The 24,588-nt window shown below is 38.4% G+C and overlaps 1 protein-coding gene across 1 annotated transcript; it reads right to left on the bottom strand.

Moving 5' to 3' along the window:
- Positions 1-4,722: 4,722 nt before the first annotated feature.
- Positions 4,723-24,376, bottom strand: lmnb1 (lamin B1). The gene is made up of 11 exons (XM_055024874.1): positions 23,842-24,376; positions 17,483-17,639; positions 17,270-17,395; positions 16,640-16,810; positions 14,352-14,477; positions 10,653-10,873; positions 10,332-10,560; positions 9,094-9,198; positions 8,752-8,871; positions 7,639-7,743; positions 4,723-5,483 (listed from the first exon to the last, which is right to left on the bottom strand). Exons 1-11 carry the CDS (start codon positions 24,192-24,194, stop codon positions 5,442-5,444), a joined length of 1,755 nt encoding a protein of 584 aa, XP_054880849.1. The 5' UTR covers positions 24,195-24,376; the 3' UTR covers positions 4,723-5,441.
- Between the last annotated feature and the right edge of the window lie 212 nt (positions 24,377-24,588).

Raw genomic sequence — 24,588 nt, forward strand, 5'->3', positions numbered from 1 at the left:
AATTTTAATGTCTGTGATAGGTGCTAAATAAATCAATTGTATTTATTTAATCATTAGCACAAAAATAGAACAAAAAACTTGAATTAAATGCTTTGTTATATGCTCCTCTTTTCCAACATATTGTGCAGACAGTTTTGTTAATAGCAGTTGTACGGCACCGAACAGCTGTTGATGCGAGTTAGGCTGGGGGTGACTCCAATTCATCCATCAGTGGTAAGTTCTTCAGCTGTTGCTGTCTGTCAGTGATCATGTCATGTGTGGCTGGTTTCCTGTGAAAGCACTCAGAAGAAAAAAGCATACTTTCATCATGTTACTGCAGCTGGTTGGTTGTTTTTGTGTGAAATTCACACAAAATTTACTTATTTTGTGGAGAATTATCCCACAAAATAATTCAGGAGAATTATTCTGTCTCCATTTAGATTCTTGATGAGGTTGAAGAAGAGCTGAATTCATGTATTCCATTTATTACAACTAAACTATTCACTCCACTGGTCCATTCGTTCATGCTGTCATTAAGTGCTAACAGAGCAAAGTGGCACCGAACAGTTTCTAGTTCTTTGTTTGCCTCTATCTACACTATGCCCTAAAGAGGTCATTCGCTAGTGTGCCATTTCCTTTAACCTTTGCTTTGCGCTCTATGCGCTTTGCGCTTGTGTAAGTTGTTTGCATATACAAGCAAGTAAATAGCTAAAAGAGACAGAGGAAAACACAATTATTTATTCTCAACAAGCTTGATGTAAGATTGCTGCAAATTCTGAATATTTTTATATTTCCAAATCGGTTTTTGTGGCAGACTACTCATTCGTTGTAAATGCAAAAATTATAATTAACCAGAAGGTTTTTGTTTTTACTTGTTTAAATAGTGAACATAATAAATATTGGCAATAATTCTTAGCTCAGTGAATTTTTTAAATTAGCAATGTGCTATTTAAATACTTTTGTTTTCACGTGTCCTTTAATCAGCTCTTGATAGTTTTTACCTCCTATTTTCTTATTTTTACCCTTTTGTTTTACATATGTACACAACACAGTGACACATCAGAAGACAATAACTATATTGTATTTATATATAACTTCTGAAATCTCTAAATTTAACATAACTAGTAAGAGTTCAATTGTAAATATGTAAATCTGGGGTCAAAATTGTATTTAAAATGCAGTTGCAAACATTTTGAATAGTCACTCAGCATTTCTTTGTTCACCCTTTGAGAAATCAGGGTCTGCTCAGAGCATGTGCAAATTACTAAGCACTGACATCATAATGTCACACTATTTGTGGTTGGAGAAAAAAAGCAAACAGTTTGATGCCGATGGCTCTTCTGGTGCATCGAGGAAGACAGAACGTTGCTGTAGGTTTTGGCGGGATTGGAGTGGAATCTGAAGTTGAAAGAGCAGAATCAACACAAAATATTACTGATCTTGGGCGGCTGCCATAAAACTGGTTTGTGACTGGTCTGGTCACAAACCAGTTTCATGGCAGCCACAGCGTCACAGTTGAGGATGATGAAGATGATGAGATGGATTTCGGTGACTAGACTCCAGTGCAGTGGTAGTAGAGGATCGGGAAGAGAGCGAAAAAGAAGATCATTTGTCAGAGACACAAAGTAGTAAATGGAGTCTTGAAGAAAACTGGATGAAAATGAAGTAGTTTTGAGGATAGTTAGGGAGGAATCTAAACTAATCATAAAGTTTAAGAAGGAGGATGAAGGTATTCAACTCAGTCCGTTAGTTCTGTCTGTCATGATTTGAGTTTTTCTGTGTTTATTTTGCGTTTTCTGTGTCTTTGAGTCTCCTTGATTATTCCCAGGTGTGTCTCGTTTTTGTGATTATCCTGTGTATTTAACCCCACCGGTGTTCTTTGTTTCTCGCCGGGTTCTAGTCATTTGTGGTCGCATGTTCGTACCTGTCTGTCCATTCGGTAACCAGTTGCTACCAGTTGTGAGCATTAGCCATCAGCTCCTCTGTGCTGCCTGAAATTTTGGACATTTTGTGCATTTTCTACATTAAATCATCATTCTCTTACCTCAGCCTGGGTCCACCATGTCTACCTCACCAAGTTATGACAGAGTCGAGAGAATTCAAAAAGTTTGGAGATCTGACATTTGCTAAGATCCTTAGAGACGGGAATCTGTTGGTTACAGTGAGAAATGAAGAACAGAAAAACAAAGTGTTGAACACCCAGAGTATTTGTAAAAAAAATGATTACTCAAAGATTTTGGGAAAGGATAAAGTAGTAAGAGAGGTGATCACAGGTATTCCAATGGGGAAAGATCTAGAAAAGTTCAGATGCAGTATTTATGGAGTATTAGTATTTATTTCTTCTCTTCTCTGTTCACACAAGTGACATTCTATTTGTTGCCTTTTTGCCGCTGATTCATGTTCATCTTCAGAGTTTGCTGCCTTTGAAAAGTGAATTTGAAATGTACTTTAAAGTTAAGGAACTTAAGTTACTTGTTCATTTAACTTTAGTTACTTTGTGGGTTTGATTCACAGTGGGTTCCTTAGTATTGTTTATATAGTTTGTTGTCATTTCCTTTGCAGTTTGAGTGAAATTAATTTGTGTAAATTTACAGACACATATGTAATTATTTATTTTTCTTGTTTTGGGTTTGTTCAAAGGTTTTTACCTTCTTCTGGTCCAAATGTGAAGAAGGTAGAAACCTTCACATTTTTGTCTTTCTGTCTGTTCTCCTCGCAAGTGACAAAGAATCTAACTTTCTTGTCTTTCCTGTGTTTGACCCCTGAAAAGACCGTGCACACGGCAACAGAACCTGTTAAAGGGCTGGGCTCGGCCTTCCTGCTGGGATCTGAAGGTTGACAACACTCCAAGGAAAGACTATCACTCAACACTAAAACATGCAAGGGAGGCTTTCTTTGCAGATGTCATAAACAAAAACATTATAGCTCAGGTTATAACAGGAAATAATATTAACTACCGTAACTATGCAGATGACACACAGCTCTACATTATGATGTCACCAGCTGACCTTTGACCCCTTCCAATCACTGAATAAATGTTTAGAACAGATAAATGTGTGGATGTGCCAAAACTTTCTCCAGCTGAACAAAAACAAAACTGAAGTCATTATTTTTGGACCTAAAGAGGAACGATCTAGAGCTATAGATCTAGAGCTATAGATCTAGAGCTATAGAACTAGAGCTATAAATCTAGAGCTATAGAACTAGAGCTATAGATCTAGAGCTATAGAACTAGAGCTATAGATCTAGAGCTATAGATCTAGAGCTATAGAACTAGAGCTATAGAACTAGAGCTATAAATCTAGAGCTATAAATCTAGAGCTATAGATCTAGAGCTATAGAACTAGAGCTATAAATCTAGAGCTATAGATCTAGAGCTATAAATCTAGAGCTATAGATCTAGAGTCAATGCACAGCTTCAGTTATTACATCTAAAAACTAGCGATCAGCCCGAAACCTGGGAGTAGTGATGGATTCAGACCTGAACATTGCGAGCCACATAAAGACAGTTACAAAGTCGGCCTTCTATCACCTGAAGAACATCTCCAGGATTAGAGGACTAATGTCTCAGCCAGATCTAGAGAAACTCATTCATGCGTTTATCTTTAGTCGCATTGATTATTGTAACAGCGTCTTCACAGGCCTGTCCAACAAATCAATCCTCCAGCTGCAGCTGATCCAGAAGCTGCTGCTCCTGTTCTCACTAAAACCAGGATAGAGACATAACAGCAGTTTTAAAGTCCCTCCACTGGCTCCCTGTAGCTCAAAGAATAGATTTTAAAATACTGTTGTTAGTTTATAAATCACTGAACGGTTTAGCACCACAATACATCAAAGATCTGCTGTTGTATCAACCTTCCAGACTCTCAGGTTCTGGTTCTGGTTCTGCTTTTTATCCCCAGAACCAGAACCAAGAGAGGAGAAGCAGCTTTCAGCATCTATGCACCAAAAATGTGGAACAAACTTCCAGAAAACTGTAAAACAGCAGAAACACTGACTTCCTTTAAATCTTGACTAAAAACACACCTGTTTAGAATTGTATTTGAAATGTAATATGGAACAATGTATTGTTTATTCCATGATGCATGACTTTGTTTTTGTGTTTGCATAGTTTGTACCATAATGCTTAACATTTCACATTGGATTTTTTTAATAGAAATGTTTACATATTCTTTGAAAAAGTCATACAGTCTAAATGACATCCTTCATAAAAGTATTTGTTTTCCTCTTTAAACACCAATGTGGGCAATATGCTTTCAAATAAAATCCAGACCCAAATTTGACTTTCATTTCACTTTTTAATTGACAATGGAAAAAGTCATAAGCATGCAATACACTGGATGGGAAAGGTTTGCAATGTTAAAAATATCACTATGTAGCTCAAATAAAATTCAATGGAGTACAAAAAGACTAGAACTTCAGATCAATTTGTTAACTGACAAGAACAAATGGTAGCAAAGCAAGTAAATAGATGGAAAACAGAGCAGTATTGTTTTCCTGATTTCTGGACATTTGGACTCTACTGACGTCTACGGGATTTTCTCAATCTATTTCCACAGATCACGATTTTAATGGCCTTAAATAAGACCAAAACAGATATTTAAATTCAACTATGATTAAAGACTATTAAAGCATGCATCATAATAAAAACACTAATTTAAGCTCTTCACATATCAAAAGTTAATACAATCAATACTGCAGATGTTGCAGTGTAAGCAAAAAACAGACTAGGTGCTGCGTATCGTCTGTGTGTGTGTGTGTGTGTGTGTGTGTGTGTGTGTGTGTGTGTGTGTGTGTGTGCGCGTGTGTGTGCGTGTGTGTGTGTGTGTGTGCGTCTGAATGTTAACATCTCATTAAAAATAGACGCTGTTGAAAACCTGCACTTGCCACTTTGGTAGTGTCTGTCAGATCTCTTAATACATCATATCATAGAAAACTAGAGACATGTTAAACGTCAGACCTTCAGACTACTGAGCACAGAGAAATGGGAGAGAATTTGGGTATCTAAACAAAAGTTCTGCTGACAGGATTTTCAGGCCTACTGTCACAGGCCTGAGACTGTGTAAGGAAGTCACATGTAGAACTTTAGCAAAAGAAAAATTACAGTAGCTTTATACTACCCAATCACTTCTTGTTGCTTTTCATCTTTAAACACTACAACACTATTTGTTTTTTAAGAATATCTTAAAAAACGACAGAAAATATATTAGAAAAACTGCAACAAAAAACATTGTCATTGTGACATCTTGAGTTAAGCTATTTGGTCTCAAGATATTGAACTACAGTTTAACAAAATGCTTTGGTTTTCAAACAAAAACATTTACAAAGTCTTTTTTTATATATAACAAAAACAAAACAATGATATACACCCTGCTGAAACACTACAAAATATAAAAAAATATCACTATCAAAATTGGCAGATGACTGGATGGGCTCAGAGGTGACCGGTCTGTGATAGCTGGTCACATGACAGAGCATCCTCTTTTGGCAGCATGAGCATCTTTCTGCAGAGTAACAAACATTAAAAATGCTTTTAAAAACCTTTTCAACACAAACCCTAAGGCTTGAATTCCTAGAGGTTTGAATAAATAAAAATTGTGGAATGGATTTAACAGGTATGGTGAGGGGCCCTGAACTGCTCTGATTTGGCCCATAAATTTTAATGACTTGGAATCAGATTCATTCTTAATGATGCCTTGCTACAAAGAAAATAAGAATTGTGTATCAGTATCACTTAGTAGAAAAACCATCTTGTTGCAGTGATTAAAAAATAAGGGTCAAATAAAAATTTTTTTAGCACAAGCTCGTTTCCTCATTTTAACTTACTTGTTATAAACGTCACTAAACCAGTATTTAGAAATGAAATAAATATAAAACACAAACAAAAAGACAAAGACGACAACATCGTAGCACACATGTAATATTAGGTTAAACATAATGCAATATATTCATTGTTATCATCCTTCAAAATGTTCGCTATCATTAAATATAACAGACAGCATTCAGTTCCAGTGTGCCCCAAAGTGGCCAAATGAATCAGTTAATGCTTTAAATTTTCCAGACAATCGCCTCTCCTAGCAAGTAAGTTGTGATCATTTTATTTAGATAGCACATTTTCAGCTAATACAACAACAAAATTAAAAGGAAAAAAAGAGAGGAAAAAAAAAGCACAGTCCCATGTTTGAGAATAAGTAACTTTTGCTTTATAAACTAGTCTAGGTTTCTCTGGATTCTTGTTCTGACAATGTTTATCGAAGTTAAGGAGGAGTTTCTTTGGATAATAGATAATTCCTGCTCTGGATTGAGTAAAATCTTCTGGATCTCTTTGCTCCAACTAAAGCTTTGATTCCTGTTCTGGGTTTCTAAGCAGAATACAAATAGGTCCTTTGGATTTGTTTTCTAATTCATAGGTCTGGAATATATAAACTAGATGTTCCTGTTATAAATACTGGACTCCTTAATTTATAAGCTACAATTAATTTCTCAGGATAATCATAAATTGGTTTAAAGTAAAAATAAATTAGACAGGGCAAGAATTGACCCATCAAGGGAAAATAGCACAAGTAGCTACTTTCAAGACATTGCTAGCGAAGGCAGTGACATCAGGGGAATGTATCTGTAAACAATGAAATGTATATGCAGTTTGACCATGAATTTTGTGCAGCCTGCTGTCCCATGCAGACAGTTTCTGAATTGATTGATGATATAAAAAATATTTCAAGCGTGTATTTATTGAAATTCTTATGCGTTACAGATAACGAAAAACCAAAATTCAGTATCTTGGAAATTAAAGTACAGAAGATCAATACAAAAAAAGGATAATTTAAGCATAAGTGTGTTCACTTCTATGCAGCGAAGACTTGGCTGGTCCTTCATTTGCATGACTTGCTGCATCTCTGCATAAGATGGGTTTTCCACTAGCACACCTCAAACTGGAACGGTCTTGGTCTGCCTCAGCCAGATTTGTTTTCCATGAACAAATTCAGCGCGGCTCAACCCGGTTGATCTCAGAATTTAGTACCTACTGGTACTAAATATGGTCAAGGTATAGCACCAACACCATTTGATTGACAGCTGACCACACTAATGTGTTGACTCGTGATTAATGTCACTGACAACTCCAAAACAATCTTTAGCATTCAGAATTTAACTTTAACTGTGGACTGAAGACATACTATCTACTCTTAGAAAGCTGTATGGAGGAGTTTAATTATGAGAGTAATCAGGAGTAGCAACAGGAATACATGCAGTAAAACTTTTGCAGCACAATGACCGTGAATTAGCAGCGGTCATAGCAGCTCGTATCTCTGGAAAAGAGAGAAACGAGCTGTTTCAGTTTTGCTCAGCAGCATGAAACTCCATAGCTACATAATATTAACTTGTGATGCAAATGTTATTTTTGTACAATTCCATTCATGTTTTCCACATCACGGAAATCATATGACCCTAACCAGGTGAGAGGGACAAACGATTCTTTACAGCTAGTTAATCTTGAAATTTAAATTGTATATCAGAAAATCTGATGTTTGCACAATTACATTTGAATTCAAAGTAGTAGAAGCAATAGGACCCAAGAAAAGTCTCCACTAAAAGGAGATGTATTCCCTAAAAAAGGCTTCAATAATTTTAATTATTTGAAACAAAAAACTAGGACCTGACCTGCTGTTGAAGGTCTTTCTCAATGGCTTCTATACCATAATCATCTTCATCTCCCTGATCATCTTCTTCTGCTATCTTGTATTTAGTGATTCTCTTTGCCACTTCCTGTCAAAAAAAAAAAAAAAAATCAGTGTCAATCAGCATTCAGAATATTATCAACATTATATGACTAGGCCTGTCGCGATAAACAATAAATCAATTAATCGTTTGGTTTGACGGTGAGGTGAGAGGTTGGAGAAGGAGTTAGCAATGGCGGTTAGCCACTCTAACCCAAAACAGCAGGACGAACTGTTGAAGTTTTCCACACTTTCACTTTATTTCGCTTCGTCCATCTAAAGCCAGATCTCCATAGATTATAGTCTCACACATGGGAAAAGTAACGACAGTTTACCGCTCTGCTCCTCTTCATCACTGATCATCTCCTCTACAAGAGTTCTCACTCAGCACAATAGTACAACAAAGGAAAAAGGGACTAGGCGCCCCCTTGTGGTGATACCTGCTCATCTCTAGGAACCAAGCAATATAATGACTGTTGCATGGTGGCTACAAGTCCAGCTAACTAATTTTAAAACCAGGCCTTAATCAATGCTCTACTGCAATGCATGTGGCTAGTGTCAGTCCTGACTGAATGAAAATCATGATAACGTATTTATGTCAGGTTAACGAAGAACAGCTGAAATGTTACAGGGTTTACCAGGCGATATAGTATGCAGACTTCATAATCTGTACAATTTTGGTTGAATGCAGTGTTTATTTCCACTTTGGTTTTATGTTGGCATAAGTTTTTATCCAAGTACATTTTATCTTGATAGAGACTGAGAATCCATTTTATGTTTGTTTTTGGTTGTTTTATCAGTTCCAGTGTTAAGTGTTCTTTTGAAAATAAAGTGTATCTATATTTGGCATGCATTATTACATCATTTCCATTCAATCAGTGTCAAAAGGTCTTCAAACAATAATATCGTTTATCGCAATAATTTTTGAGATAATCGGTCAGCAACATTTGGTATCATGACAGGCCTACATATGAGTAAATTTGACACCTTTGCCTCGAGTTTGTGAAAAAATAGTGCAAGGCAACAACTTGATGGCAGTAAGCAATTAAAACTTTACCTCTCCTTGAGGATTTATCAGCACCATACTAACATCTTCTCCTGAGCCCCAGGAAGTCTGGTTCTTCCACACCAAGTCAGAGGGAGGTTTGGAGCTCACACCAGCATCAGATGCCCAGATCTGCGCAGAATGTAAAAACACCACTAAAATTCATGCACTCAATCCAAAAATACACAGATCAGAACATTAGAAGTCTTTATCTTATTGACATTACAAATGAAGCTTTGAAAAAGTTTTTGGGTTTTTTAAATTGATATCAGTATCTGTAAATCAAACCAATGTTTAATACTACTCTTACAAACAAACAAAAGACTTTTAAGTAATTTTAATAACAGATCTTACCATGACTTTATGCCCAGCTTTCAGGACATATTTGGGTGTGAACTTGTAAGTAGATACAACATTTCCAACATTCTTGACCATCTCGTAACCCACCATGGCCTGGTCCTGATACACAATTATTTACACTTAGAATACAATACCAAAACAAAATATTTGCAAGATTTTAAATTGTCTTGTTCACTTGTTTAAAATGCTCATTTTCTATGCAAGACACCACTTGCATCTGACTCTAAATGCTGATGTAATTTTTTCTGACATACAGTCTTCGTCTCGATGGTCTATCTACAGAGTACGAGTGTGTAGCGGAAATCCTGCCAGTATAAACACAAGCCGTCCCAACAGTAAACTCAAAGCTGCTTGAAAAAGGATTGCTGTTTCACTTTGTCCTTGCCTTTCTGTAAATCTGTGCATGCCTGTCAAGTTTTGGGTTTGAGAATATGGGAAATGTTCTTAAACACACTTCTCAAATTTGTTTGAACACGAAGACCGAGGGGGAGCACAATAAGGGATGTTTACAGGAAAATTCTTAGTTGTTGTTTTGTTATTATTTCCCATTTTTCTTTAAAGCAAAATTGAGAAAGAAGGAACATGGAGGGTAACAACGCATGATGAATGCTAAAGAAGGAAGGGTGTCCTCAGGTGGTCTTTGCTGGGTGTTAAGGGTGTGTGCAGAGATGTTTCATTACCACAGGACCACATGTCAACTGTTCAGGGTCAGAAGAAGAATGGGGAGCTTTTGGAACACTGGTAAGAGTCACTGGCAACAAGAATGTGCTTTGCCAAGATTATCCTGCCAAGTCTTGACAAAAAAAAAAAAAAATGCTAATGACTGTAATAAACATACTGTCATTTTTAGTGTGACAGTATATTTAGACTTTAATGTAGTAAAATGGTAAATGGTCTGTACTTGTATTGCACTTTATCTAGGCCAGAGGATAAAAAACACTTCACACTACATTCAGCCATTCACACACAAGCCACTGGATACTAGCCAGAGCTTCTCTGGCGCAGTCTGGCAGACGTAAGGCTGCCATGCAACAGTTCCACTTCTTGACCTTTCTGACCACCAAAAAAAGCAAAGTGGGTGAAGTGTTTTGTCCAAAAATTATGACAGCGGAGATGGGTAACAAACAAACCAGCTACCCACCGACTGAAGGACCAGGTTCTTCCATGTAAAGCTATTCAGTAAAAGAAAAATCAAAGGTCTCTGGAGACCTTTAAAGGTCTCTGGAGCTCACCTCATCTCCATTGTTGAGGAGGCACACAAACTTGCCGTCAGTGTCAATCTCATCAATACAAATTGGTCCTGTAGCAGAAGCAGAGTGAGCAATGGAGACCGAACTGCTGGCTTCCTGTTCCTCCACGTCAATGCGCTTCCTCTTTCCTTGAGTGGTCCGCACACTGCGACTGCTGGACGATGCTCGAGACACTGTGACATGGGAAGAAGGACTGGGAGACAGCTTCAGCCTGGGGGACAGAGACACACCATTGAGATGTAGACGTGTCTGTGTGACAAAACGTGAACCTCACAAAGCCATCATAAATTTATAGTTTACCACCTTTCCTCCTCTCCCTCCAGAAGCTTCCGGTAGGCATTGATCTCCATGTCCAGGGCCAGTTTCACATCTAGCAGTTGTTCATAGTCATTCAGCTGCTGCTGCATTCTGGCTTGGATTTCAGCCATTTCACGGTCTTTGTCTCCCAGTAGTTTACGGTTTGCGTCTCTCTCCTGCGCTAAAGTTGCCTCAAGTTCTGCTATGCGATCCCTCGAGCCACGCGTCTAAAGGAGTAGATTACCAGTATTAGACCAGGGCAATTCAACCAGAAATCTGGTGGACTGCTTTGGTTTTGCGAAGCATTGTGTGTTTTTGTTTTTATTAAAACATAAAAGTATAATTATTTTTCAATGTCTTTCTTTTAAGCAGTAGTAATGGGTAATCTAACGCATTTTTCTTTCTGCTCTGAGCATTTCACTGGCAGGGCAGAATTTTTTCTGAAAGAAAGATGGGTTTATAGTTTTTATAGTATATGCATTGAACAGGGAGCATGCATCAGTCAGACTGCTGGCGTCTCTGTCCGTTGGCAACTTCGTGCAACGGTTACCATAGATCACATTTGTCAAAGGCCCAGCCTGCGAATTAATTAACTATGGCTCCCAGGATGATATTTAATTGGTATTAGAAACATTCGCTGGTGTTTTGCATGCAAAACAATGCAACGGTAGCCTGCGAAGTCACTGAAGCACGAGCAGCTTCACTGTTCAGCAGCAATCAGAGCAGAGATCAACTTTAAGGTCCCCCTCCTCAAAAACGGCTAAACGTTTAGTGACGCTGAGAACAGAGGGTTTCAGGCCAGGAGGGAGGCAGACAGTGATGCCAGTCAGACCACTTTTTTCAGTAATGAGTAATCTATTTCAAATCAGGTAGTCAGACTACAGTTACTTATCAAAACCACTTTGAGTGACTATTTTCTCTTGTAATTTTATTTTCTCTATGCCGCTTGGGGAGTAACTGCAGTTTCCATGCGAGACTGTCAGCAGCAACAGAAACAATGGAGGGAGATGCGCATTTTGTTGCTGAAAAGGAACTATTTTGAGTTTCGGTCGCCTATTCCGTTTATTGCGGCTTTAGGCTTGTTTTTTCTTTCTAAAGTCGCTTGCAGATTTAATGAGTCGTGGGTTGCAGTTTTTGGGCTTAATAAGCGACATAAACCCTAGAATTTGTCCGTCATCCAGTTAGTTTTAGTCCATCATTCCCCGGATGATCCGTCCCGCACACTTTGTTAATGTTAATATATTTTCTGTGAATGACGTCAGGCTTCGCGTTGCGCTCCAGAAAACCGCAAACATCAAGACTAATATGAACAGCGCAATAAACGTGAAAACAACTATGAATGAACAAGTGCGTAAAGCTGTGCGACTAAACGCCATTATAATTATTAATATTAAGGTAAGTGTCACTAATCTGTGCAGTCATCTGAGTTGTGGAGCCACAGGAGGAGACCTGTGCCCTGAGCTGTGACACCAAACACAGGGCCGTAACACAGAACCTGGAGGCTGAGGGCAGGATGGGGGCTTTAAAATTCTTCTTAGAGTTTTCCATACAATAGTGGACCACACAAAAACATGCACAAATTATTACTAAAGTTTTTTGTACCGTTGTAACCATTAAATAATCTCTCCTCCAATTCAACCTTATAACTGGAGATTGTTGATGTTACCATTATAAAATAACTTGTAATTAAGTATTGGCAAAGATCAATGTCATTTTCACGGGCAGTGTTGTTGTCAGCAATTGCTGAAACTAACTAAAACGATTACTTTTAATGCAACTTGGTTACTTTCCAAATCAAGTAATCAAGTAACTAGCAACAAGTGACTAAGTCTAAGAAGGCACTATCAAACTTCTCAGAAACACACAAAGACAAGAATATGAACATCATAGAGCAGCACAATAATGCATTTTCAGTAATGCACTTCAATTTATGTATTTATCTTGATATTAAGAAACATTTTGTTTTTCAAAACAATAAAATGTTTTGCTGTTTTCCTGTTGAACATGTTTTCCCTTGAAATTACTGACAGAACCATAACAAAATATTGCTTCATTCATGTAATTATTAAATAATATACACTGTGTTTGGTCTTGGTTCAGAAGGCTATGTGCAATCATTTAAATATATTTTAATAAACGTTGAACCAATTCGGCCCTCGGCTTGTAGTAAATTTGGCTTTTTGGCTCTTGGTGTATTTGACTTTAACATCCCTGCCGTAGATCTTGGTAAATAAATCTATTATGAAAATTGTTCTTTGAATTTTTACAAACTAAACTTGCCAGCTCCTTAAAGGGAACCATGATTAGTAATAAAAAAATAGACCTTATTTGGGAAATATTTAAAAACAACACAATTTTTATACATTTTAATAAAATATTTTAACAGAAATGTCGCCATGTGTATGCTGCAGTGCATTCTGTGGAAATAACTTGTAATGGTCCAACTGCCTGGCTCCTCCAGCCGAAACAGCAATGAGTAATGTAATTAAACCTTTTTCATTTGAACCAGAGCGCACTGAAATAGATCAGAATGTAGAAATAACAAGAGGTGATGATGATGATGAGGAAAACCAAACAGAGGAAGAGGAGCTGCTGCTGCCATCAGCTTTGTAAATGAAACAATAATGCCAGAGCCGCCTCAACTGGCTCCTTCCGATGTGAAGGAGCACTTGGCTCTAGTCTGAGTCCCTTCCGGATGACCAAACTACCCTAACCCTAGGGTAGTCTGGGCTCTAAGGGAGAGCCCAGACACCCTACAGAGAAAACCCATTTCAGTCGCTTGTATCCGTGATCTCGTTCCTTCAGTCATGACCCAAAGCTCATGACCATAGATGAGGTAAGGAACATGGATCGATTGGTAAATCAAGAGCTTTGCTGTTTGATTCAGCTCTGTCTTCACCTCAACAGACCGGTACAGCACCCGCTTCACAGCAGATGCTGCACCAATCCTCTGTTGAGCTCCTGCTCCATTTTTCCCTCATACATGAACAAGATCCTGGCACTGATCCTCATCCCACCCATTTCACACTGGCTGCGAACCGCTCCAGAGAAAGCTGTAGATCAGGACCTGATGAAGCAAAGATGACCACATCATCGGAGAGCCCAACCCACAGTCTCATGGCTCAGCTTCCTCAATGGAAGGCTGTTGATGGGACTGAGGAGGTCTTCGAAGTATTCTGCCCACTGGCCCACAACGTCCCGAGTAGAGGTCAGCAGCGCTTCATCCCCACTATAAACAGTATTGGTGCTGTACTGCTTCCCCCTCATGAGATGCCGGATGGTGGACCAAAATTTTCAAATGGAAAGTATTTAAATAATTTTTGCTTCACTCTAACATTTATGAATATATAAAATTTTGCTGTTTTTATGAAGTGATTAAACACATTTGAACAGCCAAGCAGTGGCTTTATCAAGCAAAAATACATATATTGTACATTTAAATACTTTTGCATGATTACAATCGGCGCACTCAAACCCTTATGCTCACTTTAACTGAGTCCACATTGATAGAGAACTGCACAATACGCAGTGTGAGTATTGGGCCAAAGATCTGCATCCCTAATGTTTACACAGTCTAATGAGAAACATCAGTTATTACCGTATATCAGCTCAAGATAAATGGTAATCACCCCTCTGAAAACAGTGATGGTCAGAAAACATCATTTATGAAAACAAAAAGGATTTGTAAAAAAAAATAAAATAAACCTCTTTTTGTAGTCCTATCAGTTGAGCACTTAAGCTCTCTATCCTCAGGGCAGATTCTCTGAGTTCCTCCCGGGCCATGATAGCTGATGCTCCATTCATCTCTGACAGATGATGCAAGTCTTCGAGCTGAAAAAAGAAATAAAATTTGAGAGTCAAAACAGTCAACTTCTCAACCTGAAAGACGAACTAAGACATTCTAGCCACTTCCTGATAAGCAGGAAGTTTGTGCCATTTGGTTTGCATCATGATGGAAAGAAACTTTCAGTTTTGCTTCATATTATTATGAATCCGTAGAGAAATGCATGAGGTGAAGAGGAATTAAACTGTTTTTTTCTGTATACTTTAAAAAGCCAACCAATATTAAGTATTAGCAAATATGTTTTCTATCTACAGTGTTCATCCCTGTAGCAGTTAAGACTTCATTACCAAGAACAAGTCCTTATTCTGTCATCGAATCGAATCAGACCGCTTTTGCTGATTGGCTTGAGATTGATGTCACTGAAAACTACAACAACAATCAGCTGTGGACTACAGACATGTCAAATGCTATCAGAGAGCTCCTCAGTATGGAGGGAGTCAGGGACGGAGCTTCAGAGCGCCTGGAAGGCAGAATATGACATATATGTCCAAGCCTTTATCACTAATGAGAGTTAGAGAAGGTTCCCTCTCCTGTTGTGAATGGTGTATGCAGGATTATATACAATGGTGCGCCAGTAGATTATATAGTAGGCTGCCCCAGTCATTGTTGACTTGTAGTTGCTAAAAACTTTACAAGGCCAACTGATTTTAGTGACATATCTGTGTAAAATATTGAATAATATGTTGTGCTACATGACAGGCATGACACACAAAATTACAAGTGGATCGTCCATATTGTCTCCAAGTGTATTCTGGGTAAGGCTTGTCACCAGCTGTCCATCAACGTCATCATCAGTCACTTGGCAACAGATGGCAAACTAGCTGTAGTAAGTTAACATGAATGGAGCTCCATGGGCAAAGTGAAAAGTTTGGAAGAAATAGAGCTAGGATAAGCCAAAAACTGGACGCATATTTCGTTCCTTGTGTTGGAGATGAACCAGAGTTTTCGTTGGCAGCGATTCTACTTGTGGTAGTGAGCTTCTCCATTATATGGACTGTTCCTCACTATTGTGGGCAGGACGTGAGTGTGCAGCAGCTGTAGTCAACTCTCCACTAATATTTGCAGCAACACTCGGTCATGAAGAACACTCAGTAATCTTGAGGTTTTGGTCTTGATGGATAATACATTTTGTCTTATTGAAATTTATTGCTGACCCAAACATAATCAAGGACTCAGATCAGTTGATTACCTCGCTACATGTATATAATTACATTACAGCACTTCAACAAAAATAAAAAATTGCAACCTTTTGGATTGAGGTAATATAAACCTTATTTTTAAATCAGAGGAAAAATAAATTTCACATCACAAACTAATATTATGAAGTTCCAGTTTTTCAGACTATCTGTGTAAACTTACATCTCAGACAGAAAGCTAACCACAGCTGCAACTTTTCTCTCTTTATTGCTGGCTGTTCTTCAGAGAGACAAGCTGCTAGCAATGCTGCTAAATCACAATCATTTTACTCCAAAACTTTCTGCATGTGTTCCTGGCTCTGCTTATGTTTAAACCCATAATTTCTCCTCTACACTGAGCAGCTCTCTGATAGCACACACACCTAAACTATAGTGTTGTATAGGATTTTCCTGTGAGGTCATCAGGAGCAAAATTTACCAATGCATACAGCTGTCAAATTGTTTGAACAAAGTACTCAAATCGGTCCTACTAGTATTACTAATATTGCTCTTCTTAGGTATGAAACCCTAAGAAGAGCAAGACAGAGCCGTGCCGGATCTGATAATGGAAAATTAATCTGGCCAAGTCGGGCCAAGACCGTACCAGTTAGAGGCAGGCTAGTGCAGTATTTCACTGCAGGGTCATGTTTCTTTAAGGTACACTTCCCTCCATGTTTTAGATGTTTCCCTGCTTGATCACTGCCTGATTCAGCTGATTGCAGATCAGCAAACACCTGTCAATTGAAATCACCTGGGCTGGGAAACACTGCTCTAGTGGAAAAGTACCATATTGTAGAGCAATTGAACCTCTAAGTGACATTAAATAACTGCATCCAATAATGTTGTGATAATGTCTGTTGTTTGAGTTTCTAAACATCAACAGCATGTTCGTCTTTTGTTCAACATGTTTTTGAGGGATTAACATGTTAACTTGCCCTGATGGTGTGCATGTGTGTGTGTGTGTGTTTTCATACTTTGGCCTTGTAGGAGCTCTCCATGTTGTCCTTGTAGATCTGGATCTGCGCTTCATTTTGTGCCCTCATGTCAGCCAAGGCCTGAGTCAGTTTAAATTCATATTCTTCCTTCCGACCAGAGTCTACCTCCACCAGTCGGGTTTCATACCTGTATCGAGCCTCCTTCACTTCCTAAAACACAGTGCAGTAGTGACTTAGTATTAGAAGAGTTGTGATCTAGAGATTTTTTTACAACATTGCAATGATGCAGGTTGCCAGTGGAGGTCAAGAGCACCTTCCATATCGTCCAGTTTGAGTGAAAGGTGGCGCACAATTTGAGCCAAGGTAACCCTCAGAGGGGCATGGCCTCTGAATTTCACTAATTATCTGTCAAATTGTAGACAATGCATACTTCTAGAATCTAGATGGTAAAGGCTGTGGACAGGAAAGAACTTTTGTGTTACAGCAACTTGGAAGCCTCTGACTGAAGACACTCTGATAGTCTCATTAAGAAAGTGGTCAAGGTTGTCCATCATCTCCAAAGGTTAATCTGAAGGGCTCAGTTCTAGAATGAATAAATGAGTAGAACCTCACTAACAAAACATGTGAACGACAAAGCCACTTGTCAAACATGACAAGTGGCATCCTCACCTCTTCATGCACACTCTTTCGGAAGTCCATCTCTTCTGCCAGACTCTGGCAACGGTTTTCCAAGTCAATCCGCATAAGCATCTCATCAGAAAGCTCCTTCTTGGCCTGAGAAAGACGAGTTTCCATCTGAAAAGAAACACAGTCTAGAGTATGTAATTATATTGGAGTAAAAAAAAATAAAAAATCAACATTCAAAATAATTTATGCATTTACCTCCTGCAGTTGTTCCTGCAGCTCAGATAGAGTATTTTCTAGCCCCCTTTTCTCAGACAGTGTAGTAGCCAGCATTGCATCTTTGCCATTGAGCTGAGCCTCCAATTCCTTCAGTCTGGCCAGGGCTGCTCCAGCATCTGTGCCCTTTTTAGTGTAGCTGGTAAAGAGATGGGTGAAATTAAGTGGGTTTTTTCCCCCTAATGTCCATATGTGATCACAGTGCATCTGGATATCAACAAGATGGTGAAATTAAAAATGTTTTGCACTAAACAGCAATAAAAACAAACAAAAAAAGTGCAGAATCTTACTTACTGCCTTATAGGACATGTTTTCATTATAAGGAAAGCTGTGAAACCAGTAACCACGGTTTCCCCCATTGTATTATAAGCCAGGCTTTATGCCCCAGCCCCTCCAGGTTAAGCATTGCTTGTTTTTTTTAGGGAGAAAATAAATAATAATTTTTAAAAAATTAAATAAAACGGCTTCATTTTTTTTAATAAACCCGAGGGCAAGCAGCTCTTTTTTGCTGAGTGTTTCACTGGCGGTGCAGAACCATTCCTAAAGGACTGGTTTATAGTTGTTTGATTAACCACAAAGCCGCGAGCGCAGACCAATCACACCATTGCCACCTCTGGACGCTGGCTGCCTCGCTGGGTGTTGTTTTTTTGATGTCTGAAGTAGCATGATGCAGTTTCCAGCTACATCATGCTTCAAACCATATCAAATGCTTTGTCCACTCAGTCAGGCAGAGTTAACATGTGCGGCCTCACAGAGATCTGAAAACCGTGTCCCATAAAGCTTAGGCAACCAAGACAGTTTCTGTGGCTAGGTCTGTCATGATACCAAATGTTGCTGACCGATTATCTCAAAAATTATTGCGATAAACGATATTATTGTTTGAAGACCTTTTGACACTGATTGAATGGAAATGATGTAATAATGCATGCCAAATATAGATACACTTTATTTTCAAAAGAACACTTAACACTGGAACTGATAAAACAACCAAAAACAAACATAAAATGGATTCTCAGTCTCTATCAAGATAAAATGTACTTGGATAAAAACTTATGCCAACATAAAACAACATAAAACCAAAGTGGAAATAAACACTGCATTCAACCAAAATTGTACAGATTATGAAGTCTGCATACTATATCGCCTGGTAAACCCTGTAACATTTCAGCTGTTCTTCGTTAACCTGACATAAATACGTTATCATGATTTTCATTCAGTCAGGACTGACACTAGCCACATGCATTGCAGTAGAGCATTGATTAAGGCCTGGTTTTAAAATTAGTTAGCTGGACTTGTAGCCACCATGCAACAGTCATTATATTGCTTGGTTCCTAGAGATGAGCAGGTATCACCACAAGGGGGCGCCTAGTCCCTTTTTCCTTTGTTGTACTATTGTGCTGAGTGAGAACTCTTGTAGAGGAGATGATCAGTGATGAAGAGGAGCAGAGCGGTAAACTGTCGTTACTTTTCCCATGTATGAGACTATAATCTATGGAGATCTGGCATAAATACACCACAGGATCCTGTATCCTGTGGTGTATTTCTTTGCCACGAGGAAGTTCAGGAGGTTCATTGTGGAGCACATCAAAAAGTTATCAAGAGGGGAGGCTTGTTCCCACTCGGCGAACATCAACTATCCATGGACAGCAGAAACTACAGAGTATCCACCCACAGCCGGAAGAGGAATAACTCCATGATGGACACAAGAACACATGAGAACAGGTGTCACATAGTCAACAGGACTTTACCTATTTTGTTTACCTTTCTGGGGTTTTTTTTGTTTGCAATTTGTTCTTTTTTATAGTTCGTTCACACCAAGCTTCATTTGACCAAAATCTGTTTTTCTACTTATTTTTCTTTGCTTATTTTTATTTTTCTCTCCGGCTTCATTGACGGTTTCTCCTTCATCTGCTGTTTAAGTGTGTACACATTCCTCTGCTCTCAACCTACATTGTTCCTTCAATCACAGCAGATAGAGAAATTATTTTTATAGAAAACTGTTGTGTATGGAACACTAGTTCAAAATAAATGATGTCCAAGCAGACGACTGGAACAAGCACATAGCAACATTTTATTTCCAAACGGGAACTCACTTCTTCTTCTCCTCTAGTTACAGGTTCTCTAACCAGACTCTCAAAAACCACGAGAGCGCCACCTACAGAGTTTCATTAATTTCTGTGTCTGGAACGCCACAAAAACGAGACATGGTGAAACCACAGAAATGATGTAACTTTTTTTTTGTTAAATGGTACTTATTTGGCCACAGCACCTTTCTTTATGTGTATGTTTCAAGATGGTGAACAAATGCATACTTTTTCTGGAAAGTTTATTCTCTTGGTTGCAGTGGCAGTTTCATTGTTTTGTTTTCCTGGTTGAACATGAATTAAAAAAGGTTAAAAACACCCTACCTAAAATACACATTTGCCCATGTGTTAGTAATCTTTATAACTGCTCCTACTGTTTAAACGTTCCTTCCATACCGCAGCTAACAAACGTCCCTACGATCACACGAAGCAAGCTTTTTGTTTACTTACAGTGAAGCGTAGTAGTAAAAATAAATGTGTCAAGTCAGTCTGTTCTCCGAAAACTAAAGCGAAATAAAGTGAAAGTGTGGAAAACTTCAAAAGTGCATCCTGCAGTTTTGGGTTAGAGTGGCTAAACGCCATTGCTAACTCGTTCTCCAACCTCTCACCTCACCGTCACAACCACACGATCGAACCGTTATACCTCGTGTTTCTGTCGGCTAATGTGTGGGCTCTCAGGTTTTGAAAATGGGCCGACAATCGGCCTACAGCTCTGAGATCGTGGAGTGTGTGCTGGGCATTACAACAAGGAAATGAGGAAGGGAGGGTCAGTGGAGAGAAACGGAGTTGAGCCTTTTTTCATTCAGTGTCATCAATAGAAAGAGAAAAAGGCAGGAAAAAACGATAACGCCGATAATTAAAATGAGGTAGTTTTAATCTATCGTGCGATTAATTGATTTATTGTTTATCGAGACAGGCCAAGTCTGGATGATAAAATATATATGTCTGTTTTAAATAATATTTACAAAAGCAAATGTTACATTAATGTATCGGTGGTATGTTTTCAAAATATTAGCAGGGGGCTTTATTCAACAGCTGACTTATTTGGATTAAACAGAAGTGCCAATAAATTATATACATTTTAATAGTATTTTTTTATTTGTTTTTGAGACTCTATAGTTGTGGGTTTAAAACAAATTTCACTGGCGATGTCTTCCCATCCATCCATTTTCTCTACACCCTTGTCCCTAGCGGGATCGGGAGGCTTGCTGGTGCCCATCTCCAGCGAACGTTTCAGGCGAGATCTGGGACACACCCTGGACAGGACACCAGTCTATCGCTGGGTAATATATAATTACCCAGTAATATTTTTACATTTCCTATCAACTCAATATTTTTTAATACAAAAACACTGCACTGGCTCATCGATCCAACCAACGGGCTTAGCAAGTTTTCTGGGGGAAGGCCTGCAATAACTATTGGCTTTATACATCTTCTGGAGCGCACTTAAGTACAATTATTTAAAATGTCAGTGATTACTGTGAGAAAGGAAATACTATTTATGGAGTTGTTTTTCCAAAAGGATTCTTGGCACCTCTTTGGGTTAAACTGACCTGACACCCTCCCTTCCCTTGCGTGTGAAGCACAATATTGGACCAAATACAATGTTGGACTTGGGAAGGATGCTGCTTGGACAAGATAAGAACAACAATTTGTGATGAATTGGCTTATTCGGGAATTCTGAAATGGAGCAGATGTTGAGGTCAAGAAGTGCCCAATATTTTCAAGGGAGTCCAACACACACTTAGACTAAGGGCCAGAATCCTTACGTAAATCAAGAGCCGTAAAGCTATCGAAACTTTCAAACTCACATCAGGTAAGATGAGATTGTATAAAAAAGTGTGATGTTAAGAATACGGGGAGTTTGTTCAACTCCCCGTATTCTTGTACTGACGAAGTTGTAAGACAAATTCGTGGAAGAGTGTAATAAAGCTCCCAAACCCGTCATGGCCAGCAGCAAGAGTTACGTCTCCATGCGTTATTTCTTTAGCTATATATTTAAGAGGTTAGCCACCTTTCAATTCTCCAACATTATTTGCCTAACATTGTCAGAACTTTGTTCCCAAAGCCGAAACACTGTTCTTGGCTAATGTCATTTAAGTGTTTCTATAAGGAGTTTCCAACATGACTTTAAATTAGAAAGTGACAATGAGACGAGAAAGCCGCATGGTTTGTCAGTCATGGCTGCTACTTGATTGTTTCTATGAGTATTTGATGCAGCTTTTGAACCATTTTTGTTTTGCCTGTTGTCTCTTAAAATTGCATCTACAGTAGGAAACCGAGGAGTGTATGAAACTTGAATGACTTCTAAACTCTGCATCTACAAACACACCAGTTCCTGGGGATATGCATTAGCTGGTTAACTGCTTCCCGGCCATACTCAACCAAGGAGAAGATGGATTTAAAAACTGACAATTTCTCTCTTCTTACTTCAGGGTTTCCCCCAATGTTTTGTAAGGCTGGTGAGCCACCAGGCTTTACTTGTGTTCCCAGCAGGCAAAGCTTTGTTTATTTAATCTTTTATTTTATTATTATTATTTTTTTTTTATGTTTGCCTTTTTTTTAAGACTTTATATTTTGAGTTTAGGGATTGTTAAATATGTCAACATATTTGTAATATTAAAGGTCAACTAAAAGTCTTTTATTAACTCAAAAATATGGTAGGCTGCTGGTTGACTGCCCTAGTACCCCTGCAATCTGTGCACCTTAGATACCACTCCTGTTTCAGTCAACCAAAGTTAAAATCATACTCTTAACTGTCCAGGTCAAGACCAGAATAAGACCCAACATATGGTAACTGCAAACAATCCTTCTGTATACTGAACTGGAAGAAAGTATTGTCCCCCTTGCAGAGTTTTGTCACTGCTAAATATTACAAAAAGATTTAAGACAATATCAAGCATCAAAATGATTTGTATTAACACCCATTTAATAAGTGAGTGTTGTACAAAAAAATGCACATCAAATCTGTAGTAATGTGCTTACTACTACAAAAGACATTTCAGAGCAATTTTCTGTTAAATAGTTCTTTTTACAATAGAGTACCTATAACTATCTAAAGTTAATTATCGTGGTGAAGTTAGTTCTGACTTGGAAATGTGCACTCTGCGGAGTAAGCAGTGTCTAGCTCAAGATTGAGCTGATTCATGAATACTAATTTCAGCCAGCTGTTCTCAACCCTCTCCCCTCAAAGGGTTTGAGCTTCATTTAGGGACCATTGTACATTTCCAAGACAAATAATCCTGAGAAACAAATATAAAGATGTCTTGCCTTGACACTAACTGACAAAAAAATTGTAATTCATGCTATTACATGAGGCACACTCATTTCTATTCAATTGAAGTCATATTCAATATTTCAAATTTTAATATTAAGTATGTTTTTTTCTTCAACAGCTTTCAAGTCATGTGACCCAATGACTCAAATACAATGTTAAATTGTTCTACAACACTGGATAGATGAGGCACACATTGTTTTTCTATTGTGACCCTTTCTATATTTTTTTCATTTCTATTGTATGATTTTTCTTCTTTAGCTTCCAAGTCATGTGACCCATTGATTCAAAATCAATGTGTAATTGTTTTATTAGACTGTAGGGATGAGGCACACTCATTTCAGTTCTTTATCAGTGGATAACATGATATAGAAGCTATTGAAAACCTCTCTTGCATTTTTAATAAAAAATTACAGGAAAAAAAATCTACAAAAATATTCAAATGGAGGCAAAAATGAGTTTTTCTCATCCAGAGAACAATTTAGAACAATTTCTAAATGATTTTTTAGTTATTGGGTAAAAGGATTTAAAAGTTATTCAAGAAAAAATACATTTTGCAATTAAAATTACTTCATTTGTTGACGGCCCCCAAGTGAATCTCCAAGCGTTTGAGGGTAGAACGGTGGAGAACGGCTGGCCGAAATTAGCGTTCAGAAATCGGATCACTCTTAAGCTAGACACCGCTTACTCCTCGGAGCGCGAATATCCAATATCCAACTTAAAACTAACTTCACAACGGCGATTTAGTTTGCGACCGCCACAGCATGAAGCTGAAGCCAGCTCCCGGATTTTAACTGAAAGTCAATCAAATACAAATCAATTTTATCATTGGGTTAAACTCGTATGACGTTCCCAGTGCAAACGTTAAATGTAACACCCAGACTTTCGAAAGTGGCTCGAAAGTTTGAGTAATGCGTTTTGTGAAGGATTTGCAGAATTGCTATAAGTGTTGCACAGAGTGACAGCATGAATTCAAAGCTTACTTCTGTTGAAGATGTTCATGATCGGATTTGACCTTTCCCAACTCAATCTGCAGCCAGGCCCGCTCCTTGGAAGAGTCATCCAAACTCCTCCTGGCGTCGGCTAGCTCCGCCTCATACAATGCTTTCAGTCCACAGAGTTCCCGACTCCTCGTTTCCTCTTTTTCGCTAATCTGGAGGTGAAGTACATCATTCTCAGACTCTAAACTACGAACTTTATCGATGTAAACAGCAAGGCGGTCGTTGAGGTCTCTGAGCTGTTGTTTTTCCTGCATCCTGGTTATTCTGGTCGGACTTAGTGGTGTGGCGCTGCCGCCGCACGTGCCTCTATGGGTGGTGGGAGTTGCAGTCGCCATTGTGGAGAGCGGCTAAGTCACTATCAAAATAAGTACCTGGCAAAATAAGTATGCCGACTGTAAATGTGTGTTGGGTCAGATTCAACCTCTAAACTGCCACTTCTTTCTTTAAAGTATATGCAGTCTCTTCCTGACCGAATGAAAGAAGGGGTTGGATTTCTAACATGGCGGATCGTTGAAAATGTTACGTATCATCCTGCTGGCCAATGGAGTATCGCGACGTTATTTCTTCTTCTTAAAATTTATTGGCGGTTGCCAAAAAACGTTACGTGAGCATTACCGCCATCAACTGGTAAGGAGTATGGATCACATTAGAAAAAAGCAACAACTATATCCTATTATACAACTTACTCTGTTTCAAAAAAATCAAACATAGCCCGCTATCATCTGCTTC

The sequence above is a fragment of the Poeciliopsis prolifica genome, unplaced genomic scaffold (assembly GCF_027474105.1).
Source record: "Poeciliopsis prolifica strain line A6 unplaced genomic scaffold, Auburn_PproV2 SCAFFOLD131, whole genome shotgun sequence".
Lineage (NCBI taxonomy): Eukaryota > Metazoa > Chordata > Actinopteri > Cyprinodontiformes > Poeciliidae > Poeciliopsis > Poeciliopsis prolifica.